This window comes from Fukomys damarensis, unplaced genomic scaffold (assembly GCF_012274545.1).
Source record: "Fukomys damarensis isolate Sample0158 unplaced genomic scaffold, DMR_v1.0_HiC HiC_scaffold_15, whole genome shotgun sequence".
In the NCBI taxonomy this organism is placed as follows: Eukaryota; Metazoa; Chordata; class Mammalia; order Rodentia; family Bathyergidae; genus Fukomys; species Fukomys damarensis.
This window is the reverse complement of record NW_022900927.1, coordinates 33533858-33545797: the sequence shown is the minus strand read 5'-3', so window position 1 is coordinate 33545797 and position 11940 is coordinate 33533858. Positions and strand designations below refer to the sequence as shown.

Sequence of the window (11940 nt, the reverse complement as noted above, 5' to 3'; positions counted from 1 at the left end):
TTTTTTTTTTTTTTTTTTTTGCATTGAGGATCGAACTCAGAACCTTGTACTTGCCAGGCAGGGACTCATGTCATTTTAAAAGGGATATGGAATTGTTTATTGTATCCTGTATATCTGTGAGCAGGACGCACACACACACACACATGCTATCTTCCTTTCACTGGCTCAAATATGCAAGACAAAAGTTAAAAAAAAGAGGGTCTTTTTATTGGTGACAGACAAAACTTAAGTCATTTAACACAGGATAAAAAAATAAGTCCAGTTATATGGTTAACAAAAGGACAGCGTGTTTTCTTCCAAAGCACAGCATCTGGCTTGCCTCTCTGCTTGGTCCCAGTCATCTGGGCATTTTTTCCCCAAGGATTTCTTTGCAATGTGATTGTCTTCAGGGCAAAAACAACACACTCAAGATTTTAGCAGTGCACTTTTTATTCATTAATATACACACACCCTTACCCAACTTGCTCCATTTTTCTGCTGACATCATTCATTTATTATAATCCCCTACACTGCCCTCAATTTTATTTACAACTAAGAATTTGTACACAGCACAAATCAACTCAGTTTTTAGTACTCACTGGGATGAAATCAAATAATCCTTACTGTGAATACTTTTCTCCAGCTTCTGGGAAGTAACTGTATGCTAACTTAAACATACCCAGAGAAAGCTTCCTAGATACACAAAATACTTGAGGCTTACATAGCAGAAGTGAGGTACTCTGTCCTCAGCACAGTAAAAGGTATCTTTGTAAACTGAGAACCAAAGAATACTTAAAAGTGAAGCTTTTCACTTTAAATGAGCCAGGTGGGAAAAAATTCAAAAAATATCTAAAAGATATGTATATGTTTGTTATTGTGATAAGACATATACCAAAATTTATCACTTTTTGAAGGTATGTTTTTGTACATGTAGCTGTTTTCTTATGTTGCTTTTTCACAGAAAGTTCATAATGTTTAGAAAAAGAATTATCAGAGGAATAATCTCTCAATTTAAACTTATTTGAAGTTAAAAATTGTTCAATATTCAAATGTCAAGATACTGGAAGGCAGAAATACATTTTGCATTAAATATGTGGCACTATATAGTATTTGCTTAATTGAAAATCATGTATCTTCTTCATATCTCAAAAAATTATTCCTTTTTCAAATGTGATTTCAGGGGTACAAGTATAACTTGGTAGCAGGGTATTTATCTTGCACGTGCAAGGCTCTGGGCTTGAGCCCCACCACCCCTTAAACACTATGACTAAAATTATAATACATCTCACAGTGGAAAACCATCTACTAGCAAGCAGAGGGGTCTTACACACCCTTCCAAAGAAGAACACCAATACTAAAAAAAAAACTTCTGTAGTACTGGAATACAGAATCCTTTATTACTATTACAGAACTTTACTTCTCATGTATTTCACTTGGTGTAACTGCACTGTCCTATATGTATTTCCTATAATCATCTTTGAAAAGAAGCACAAACCATTGTGGTTTTTGAGATTAAAAAAAAATTGTTTTTGGAGACAGATTCCAGGCTCGCCTCAAACTTGCAATATCCCTGCTTCAGTGTCCCAAATGCTGGGATTACAGTTGTGCACCAACCGGGCCCAGCTTAAGTTCTTGAGAATTAATTTTTTAAAAAGGTACTAAGAAAGTTGTATTTGTGGCTATTGTGCCTTTCCTCATGACAGTCTGCTCTGTCCTTTTATTTTGACTTCTTCTTTTACTCAGCCTACCCTCGCTGTGCAAAGCCAGTTTTTCCTTCACTTTTCACTTCTACTTTTTCAAATGAACTTTGTCACTACTTTTTGCACATTCACTCAATTCTTTGAGATGAGAACATGGAATCTAACTCCACAAGAAGAGATGAGCAACCCAAAACCAGTAACATGGCAAGCCACTTTTAGAAGGAATTACCAGATAAAGCTCGCTACTGTGGCTTTCCTAAGGACAATCTGCCCTGCTTCCTCCGGGGTGTCCTCTCTCTTTTTCTTGGGCGGGGTGGTAGTGTTCGAGACAGAGTCTTGCTATGTGGTTCGGGCTAGCCTCGAATTCACGGCAATATTCCTGCTTCTGCCTCCCAAGTGCTGGGATTACAGGCATGCACCACCAGACTTGGGCTTGGCTCCCGGGTGTTCTTTGATATTGCCTTTTCCTCATTCTTCAACCCAAGCTCACTCTGTAGAGTCAGTTTCTCCTTCACTCTTCACTTTTACAAATAAACTTTGTCACCGTCAAAAAAGTCACACTTGTGAATACATTTGTATTACTTATTCTTATAAACCAGTAAATTTTACACTGCAATTTTTTTCATTTTTGAAAGTAACTTACTTAACATTTTTTGTCTTGGGGCAAAATTCTTTTCTCCACAAAAACTCAAGGACGTTGTACAAGTTTACTCTTATTTCCTTCCTGTTCACTGAGCTTAAAGTGAGTATAGGCAAGAATGCCAAATAATGTACATAAAATGCCAAGACCTTGGTTAACTGACAGTGGATCCTTAAATAAAACATATCCTCCACATAAAGTAATGCAGAACTTGAAGTGTCCAAACATGTTATAGCTGGGTTTTCAGATAAGGATACAAACGAGCAATAAGCTAGATATTAGGTACACACACATGTGTGTGTACATGAGCATAGAAAACTACATGAAGCAGACTAGAAAGCAGTCACCCCGTCTCTTGAAAAGGAATGTTAGTGAAGTACAGGGTCAATCCTATCTTCTTCAGGTAGGTTTTAGCAATTTAAAATTAATAAGAGGGCCCTGAGGACGTGGCTCAGTGGTAAAGCACTTGCCTAAAGCACACGAAGTCCTGTGTTCTATCCCTAGTACAGCAAAACAAACCAAAGATAAAGAAAAAAATTACTAAAAGTGACAAGAAGGTGACATTGCATTCTCCTGGGATGCACACGCACACAGGCACACACACACATAAACATGCCAAAAAAAGGTGAAAAGAAGCCAGGTGTGGTGGTGCATGCCTGTCTATAGTCCTAGCACTCTGGGAGGCAGAGGCAGGAGGATTCCAAGTTCAAAGGCCAGCCTGAGCAACAGTGATTTAGTGAGACTATCAAATTATTAAAAAAGTGCTGGGCATACAGTTCAGTGCTAGGTTCAATCCTCACTATCAAAAAATAAAGAAAAGTTGACAAGAGACAGCCGCAGCGGCTCCTGCTGACCTCTCCAAAGAGGAAAGAGGTTATAATACAAGGTTAGGAAAGAAATTCAGAACAGGTACTGAAGTGTTCCGTGCAGCAGTCTGATTTTGCTGTATAGTGGCATTTCGAATCAACTGTTCCTGGCACGTGACGTAAGATGCGCATGGTGCCAGAGAGTTGCCTCCACACGGACACTTTGATAAATACGATTAGGAAGATGGAGAGACAGGGAGAGAGAGAGGGATACTGAACATCATCATGCCGCGCTAGGCCTTTACATGACACCGCCGACACCGTCTCCAGAGGCGTCACATTCACTCCACTGCACGCTCACTCTTCCCACCTCACACTTGTGGAGGGACTTTAACTTGCCCCCAATCACAGAGGATTTTCGTGGCAGAGTTGAGAGTATTTAACTCCAATGTCACTATTCTAATATAGTATACAGCTAATGACACTTCTGGATTGAGGTTTTTCCACATCATTGTTCATATAGAAAGCAAACCACACACACAACTGTCTTTAAAAATTATTATCTGGGACTGCGCGCCACCAGATTCAGTAAGGAAGGTAAGTGCCCACACAACCTGCCCCCACCATTCTCAAACCTCCTGACTGGGGCAATACTTGGACCCACTCTGCAGAGCCATAGGTGGTCATGAAGGGTATTTTTCTGACCTCCCTACTTTGAACATCTTTAAAGAAAGGGAAGAGGAAACCTGTAATAGAACTGAGTGGAATTCAACCCTGTGGGTTGGGAAACTCAATTTAGGCCTTGTGGGCTGAGGTCAGTCTGTGTTGCAGGGACCTGCCATTGGCTAGCTGAGATCAGGGGATTTGATTCTGCACAAGGCTGTACACGTGGTATAATATGACAAGAGAGACATAGTCTGAAAGAGGCCCTTCAAATGTTCCTTATTCCACCCTACAATTTCTTTCCTTTTTCTGTCCTCTCTCTCCAACTCAGTCTCTTGCTCCACCATATTATCCCTCATCTCCCTTTTTATTCCTGCTCCTGCCCTAACTCAGACTTCTTCTTTTATTATTTTTTCTTTTTTTAATGTACTTTTTTCCTGTCATTTTACCTCACTCACGGCTCTGTAGCTTCAAGGGAAGGCAAGCCCCTGTTACTGATAAGGGGCTATATTCTTGTCCTTATTCCTGCACTCTGTCTATCCCCTTTGAAGTTAATAGTTTCATAAAGATAGTATGGTCATTCTACGTACTCTGGCTTCACTTGAAACCTTCTCAAATTCTTTCACTTATCTACTCCTGTCGTCCTAACTCAGTCTAAGCCCCCATCCTAAATGGTAAAGATGCTATATTGAAAAGCGTATTCACTGCAGACATATTTTGGGCTGCTTCTTGATATTAATTTAATTCACATGGTTTAAAGGTGATAGATTAATGACTACCACAAGTGGTCAATTTGCAAGCTCTGCTTGATCCTATTGGGCCGCAAATGTATCAAGGGATAAAGGATTGTGACTGATTTAATGAGTTGTTTTCTCCAATATTATGAAAATGAGGATGTCTATGAGCCATTAGAGATTCAAAAGCTAAAACACAACTGTATCAAGAAGATTTAAGTAATAACCCAGAAATTAAACCAAGGATAACCCAACAACAAAAATAAAAATGAGAAAACACTTAAGCAAGTCACAAAGACACTTCCAGTTCACCAATGGCAAACAGTAGGGCAAATGAGGATGAAAAGTCTGATAGTGAACCAGCAGGACACCCTGGACCCATAGCACAGGAGGTAACAAAACAGATCAATCAAGCTCTAGAAAAATTCAAATCAGAAATAATTCCCCAGTTAACCAGAGATGGTGAGCAAAATGGAAGTCATGATTCGAGACTCTAGAACAGAAACTGACAAAAAAATAGATGAGCTCAAGACCATGATAGAAGCCATGAAGACTCAGCATAAGAAAGAAATGGAAACAATGAATGCCCAACAGAGGAAAGAAATGGAATCCATAAAACAGATTCAAACAGATATCCAGGAGATTAAAAACCCTATTTAAAGTGTACACAACAAAATAACAAACTGCGAAGATAGAATTTCAGATATAGAAGATAGGATTGTAGTCAGTGACCACGAAAAAAAAGGTCTCTCAAAAACAGTAAGGGATCATGAGAAATCGATCCAACAACTTCTAGACGATGCAAAGAAAAATAACATAAGACTGATAGGAATCCAGGAAATAGAAGGAGAAAACACAAATGACTTAAAAAAGCTCTTCACAGAATTAATGACAGAAAACTTCCCAAACAGAAGGGAAGAATTACACATACAGTTAAGTGAGGCATATAGGACTCCAACTAGCCACGATAAAAAAAGAAATCTACACCTAGACATATAACAATCAAGATTCCAGAAATCCAACAGAAGAACAAAATACTACAAGCAGTAAGAGAAAAGAAACAAATCACATGCAAAGGAAAGCCCATTAGAATCACAGCAGACTTTTCAACACAAGCCCTTAGGTTAAGGAGAGCATGGAGTGAGGTATTTTAAGTCCTAAAAGAAAACAACTTCCAACCTAGACTGATGTATCCTGCAAAACTCTCTTTCAAAATAGACGGGGAAATAAGATACTTCCACAATAAAGAACACCTGAGAAACTTCATGAACACCAAACCAGAGCTACAAGGAATTCTAAACAATATCCTAGAAAAGGGCAATGAAGGTCACAATACCAAGAGGCCCAACAGACCAAATCAAATAGGCAAGGCAAGAAACTAAAAGGAGAGGGGAGAAAAAGTAAAAAGAGTCAACAAAAGGCCAATAACATGACAATAATAAGTCAGAATATATCAGTTATAACCATCAATGTTAATGGCCTCAATTCACCACTCAAGAGAAATAGACTGGCAGAAAGAGAATAAGAAGCAAAATCCAACAATATGTTGTATACCAGAAACACACCTAGTACAAAAGGAAGACCACAGACTGAAAGTGAAAGGATGGAAAACAATTCTCCACGCATCAGGAGCCCAGAAAAAAGCAGGGGTATCAATCTTATTCGCGGACAAAGTAAATTTCAAACCAAAACTCATTAAGAGAGACAAAGAAGGTCACTACATCCTTGTAAAGAGAACAATTCAAGAGGAAGAGATGACAATCATAAACATATATGCACCGAATACAAATGCCCCCAACTATATAAAACAAATATTAAGTAACATGAAAAACCAAATAAGCACTAATACAATTCTAGTGGGGGATTTAAATACCCCACTATCACAAAGTGACAGATCATCTACGCAAAAAGTCAACAATAAAATAATAGAACTGAACCAAGCTTTGGAACACATGGACTTAATAGATGTCTATACAGTATTCCACCCCACAAAATCAGAATATACATTCTTTTTGGCTGCACATCAATTATTCTCCAAGACAGACCACGTATTGGCTCACAGAACAGGTCTGAATAAATGCAAAGGAATTGAAGTCATCCCCTGTATATTATCAGATCATAGTGCAATCCAGCTGGAGATCAATAGCATAAGAAACTGTAGGAACTTCACAAGCACATGGAAACTGAAAACACTCTCCTGAACAATCAATGGATTACAGAGGAAATTAAAGAAGAAATTAGACAGTTTTTACAAATAAATGAAAATGCCAATACAACATACAGGAATCTATGGGACACAATGAAAGCAGTTCTATGGGGAAAATTCATAATATTGAATGCTCACACTAGGAAAACAGAGCGGGCTCAAATAAACAACCTAATGATGAATCTTAGACTCCTAGAAAAACAAGAGCAAGAAAAACCCAAAGCTCGAACAAGAGAGGAAATTATAAAGATCCAAGCAGAAATCAATGCGATGGAAACTAAGAAAATGATACAAAAAATAAATGAAACAAAGAGCTGGTTTTTGGAAGAATAAATAAAATTGACAAACCCTTAGCTAATCTTATCAAAAAAGGAAAGAAAAGGCTCAGATCCATGCAATTCTGGAATGAAAAAGGCGAAGTCACAACAGATCCAATAGAAATCCAGAGGATCATTAACACCTACTTTGAGAACCTGTACTCCAATAAAATGGAAAACACAGAAGAAATGGACAGATTTTTAGATACTTATGAATTACCAAAGTTGAACAAAGAAGATAAAAACATTTTAAACACTCCAATTACAGTCAGTGAAATTGAAAATGTAATTAAAAATTTACCAACAAAGAAAAGCCCAGGCCCTGATGGATTCACAGCTAAATTTTACAAGACATTTAGAGAAGAACTACTGCCATTACTCTTCAAACTTTTCAATGAAATTGAAAGGGAAGCTATACTTCCAAATTCATTCCTGGAAGCAAGTATCACTTTGATTCCCAAATCAGGGAAAGACGCAACTAAAAAAGAGAACTACAAGCCAATCTCCTTAATGAATATAGATGCAAAAATCCTTAATAAGATACATAAGATAAACAGAATACAGAGGATTATCAAGAAGATCATACATCCTGACCAAGTCAGATTTATTTCAGGGATGCAAGGATGGTTCAACATACGAAAGTCAAAAAATGTAATACACTATATTAACAGAGTCAAGGACAAAAAACATATGATCCTCTCAATAGATGTAGAAAAAGCATTTGAGAAAATTCAACACCCATGAATGATAAAAACCCTGCAAAACATTGGAATAGATGGTGTGTATCTCAACTTAATAAAGGCTATCTATGAAAAACCAACAGCCAACATCACATTAAATGGCCAAAAACTGAAAACCTTCATGTTAAAATCAGGAACAAGACAAGGATGCCCACTATCACCACTCCTCTTCGATATAGCTCTGGAAACATTAGCCATAGCAATTAGACAAGAGAAAGAAATTAAAGCAATAAAGATAGGAAAGGAAGAAGTTAAACTATCATTATTTGCTTATGATATGATACTCTACATTGAAGACCCAAAAAACTCAACCGAAAGACTTCTCGACTTAATTGACACTTTTGGCAGAGTAGCTGGATACAAGGTCAACACCCAAAAATCAATAGCCTTCTTGTACACAAATAACAGACTGAGAGAGAAATTAGGAAACAATTCCCTTCACAATAGCATCCAAAAAAATGAAGTATCTAGGAATCAATATAACAAAAGAAGCAAAAGATCTCTACACTGAAAACTATAGCACTCTGAAAAAAAGAAATTAAAGAGGATATTAAAAAATGGAAAGATCTCCCCTGCTCCTGGGTAGGAAGAATCAACATAGTGAAAATGGCCATACTACCAAAACTGCTATACAGATTCAATGCAATGCCAATTGAAATTCCAACACTATATTTCACAGAACTAGAAAAAAGAATCCAAAAATTCATTTGGTACCATAAGAGACCTAGAATAGCAAAAGCCATCCTAGGCAACAGACACATGGCAGCGGGTATAACAATTCTGAATTTGAAACTATACTACAAAGCCACTGCGATAAAAACAGCATGGTACTGGCAAAGAAACAGGCCTGAGGATCAGTGGAACAGATTGGAAGACACAACAACAACTCCAGATGTACTCAGCTACGTCATCTTTGACAAAGGAGCTGACCACCCTCAGTGGAGGAAACATAGCCTCTAATAAATGGTGTTGGAAAAACTGGATCTCAACCTGCAAAAGATTAAAACTAGACCCTTATCTGTCACCATGCACTAAGTTAAAATCCAAGTGGATTAAAGACCTAAATATAAAAACAAAAACACTAAACTTGCTGGAAGATAAGTTAGGCAGAACTCCAGAAGACATTGGCATAGGAAAAGACTTTATGAACAAATCCTCAGCAGCACAGGAACTAGCAAAAAAAATCAACTGGGATCTCATCTTATTAAAAAGCTTCTGTACTGCAAAAGAAACCATCAACAGAATTAAGAGACAATCTACAACGTGGGAAAAACTTTTTACCAGTTGCTCCTCAGACAAAGGACTATTATCTAGAATAAAGAACTCAAAAGAACCAGCCCCTCCAAATATAAAGACCCAATTCAAAAATGGGCATCTGAAATGAACAGACATTTCTCAGAGAAAGAAGTAAAAGCAGCAAGTAAATATATGAAAAAATGTTCCACATTACTGGTCATTCGAGAGATGCAGATGAAAACAACACTGAGATTCCACCTCACCCCACAAAGAATGGCTGCTATCAAGAAATCAAACAACAACAAATGTTGGTGGGGTTGTGGGGAGAAAGGAACCCTTCTCCATTGTTGGTGGGAGTGCAGACTGGTGCAACCACTGTGGAAATCAATATGGAGATACCTCAAAGAGCTGGGACTAGAGGTTCCATTTGACCCAGCCATCCCTCTGCTGGGTATCTTTCCAAAAGAACTAAAAGAATCATATCACAGTGATGTATGCACACCTATGTTTATAGCAGCACAGTTTGTAATAGCTAAAACTTGGAAACAGCCCATTTGCCCCTCAGTTGGAAACTGGATAAAGATGTGGTTTTTCTATAAAATGGAATATTACTCAGCCATAAAGAACGAGTATAGTCATTCATAGGAAAATGGATATATATTGAAGATACACTCCTCAGTGAAATAAATAAGTCACACATGTGTAAATACCGAATAGTTTCTCTGGTGTGAATAAACTGCAATAATACATAAGATCCTAATAAGATTAGTGACATTGTGAAATGGGAAGAAAGGGGCTAAAGGTGTAGGGAAGGTGAGATGGGTAGGGGGAAGGGTAATAAGGGAAAAGAAAAACTTGTGTGATAATGAAAAGAAGGAAATAAAGTGTTTGTAGATGGGGAGGGGAGGAGGGGGTGAAGGGAGGGCAGGGGTAAGGAGAAAAAATGAGAACCAAGACCTGTCATGTAGAGGTACAAGATCCCAACAATGAATATAACTCTACTGTATCCCTAAAATGTAACAATAAACTCAATAAAAGCTGAAAAAAAAATAAAAATTATTCTGTACCCAAACAAACAAAATTATTATTCTGCCACACTTTAAACAGAATTTTCAAATAGTTATCAATGGAAGCACTCATGTGTAATAACATGTGCTAGGTGCTTGACTCCTGTTCTTTTGCTTTTTTTTTTTTTTTTTTTTGGCAGTACTGGGGAGTGAACCCAAGGCCTCATACATGCTAGCAAGTGCTCTACCACCAAACCAACCCATTGGCTTTTCTTTCCCTCTTCATGTGTGATCAGTGACACCCTGAGAGCTCCCACAATCTGCTCAGGCTCACATGAAGCAAGAAGCTGTACATCAATCCTAGACTATGTGACCTCCAAGCTCAGCCTCTTGCCTCTGCTTTGAGACCAAGCAAGACACCTGCAACCCCTACTGGCAGTGTCAGTGCTCAGGGCTCATGGCGGCCTGGGTCACAGAGTACCTATGCTTGATGGATCCAATGGAGGTGAGCTCCTGAGATGCAGAGAACCTTCCTAAGGACGTGTAATATAATCACAGTAAAACAAGCTTTATTTTTAATTATGCACGACCTTTGAGCACACAGGCACAAACACTTTAGCTTTTAACTTCTGTATTCTTTGCCTTCTTTTTAAAGCAGTTCACGATCTTTTAAAGACATTTATACTAAAGGGAAAGCAAATTTAAAGACTCTTGAGTTCCTCTGTTTCCAAAAAAAAAAAAAGCCAGATATGATGGCATGGACCTGTAATCCCAGCATTTGGGAGGCAGAGGCAAGAGGATTGAGTCTTCAAGGCCAGCATGTACTACATAACAGTGCCTTGTCTCAAAAAACAAAAACAAAAAACCCCAATGGCTTCCCATCTCAGAGTAACAGTGCTTTGGTGAAAACTCCATTCAGTCCAAGTCCCTACTACCTCTCCTACTTTATTCCAAGCACACAGGCTTCCTTGCTCGAGGCTCTTCAATTGCTGCTGCCTTGGCCTAGACTGTTCTTCCTTCCCAATCTGAGGTCCTTGGTAGTCTAGTGGCTAGGATCCTTCCCAATTTGCATGGAGCAAACTATTCCCTTCAGTCCTCACTAAAAACTCACCTTCCTGGTGAGGCCTTCTGAGTACCCTAACAAAAACATCAGCCCTGTCCCCAACATTTATACCTGCTTTCCTGCTTTATTCCTTTTCCTTGGCACTTTCAATATGTTTTTTTTCTTTCTTTTTGGTACGGTGGGGGTTCAAACTTGGGACTCTATGCTTGCGAGGCAGGTGGCGGAACCACTGAGCCAAATCCCCCACCCTTTCTTAGCACTTAATACTACTAAATACTGTATGTGTGTGTTTTTTCTTGTGTAAACTTTGTATTCTTCATCTGTATCTGGTTCACTACTGTACCTCCAGTGGGTGGTACACAGATGCTCAGAATGTAAATGAATGGTTGACAGTGGGTACTCAATAAGCATTTGTTGAGTGAATGGTTGTTTTCAATCAGGGCACATTCTTGGATGCCCTGATGTAGCAGCATGAGATGCACACAAATGCTGGGACTGTACTGCATACATTCCATTCTGGACATCACACTTCTTAGCCATGCAGCTTTAAGTGAATTATTTAACCTCTTCTTCATATGTGAAAAAAAAAAAATGATAAGACTCTTTCACAGAGCCACTGTGAGAATTAAATGGATCAATCCACACAAAATGTTTCTAATAGTATCTGGCATGAAATAAGTATATTTAACAGTTTAACTTTATTCATCACTGTTATTTATTCATAGTCAGCCAGGGCCAGGGATTTAGCTCAGTGGCTCCACACCTGCCGCACAACTGCAAAGTCCTGAGTTCAATCCCTGGTAACAACAACAACAAAAAAAAAAAAAAAAAAAAAAAAAAAAAAAAAAA

At 38.3% G+C, this 11940-nt stretch overlaps 1 protein-coding gene across 2 annotated transcripts in view; it reads right to left on the bottom strand.

Annotated features, from left to right (window-relative positions):
• Positions 1-200: 200 nt before the first annotated feature.
• Positions 201-11940, bottom strand: part of Slc35e3 (solute carrier family 35 member E3) — a 31500-nt gene continuing 19760 nt past the window's right edge. For both annotated transcript variants that reach the window (XM_010644212.3, XM_033763771.1), the window contains one exon: positions 201-2554. In XM_010644212.3, coding sequence (XP_010642514.1) covers positions 2368-2554 — 187 coding nt within the window. In that variant the 3' untranslated portion in view covers positions 201-2367. The remainder of the gene's footprint in view (positions 2555-11940) is intronic.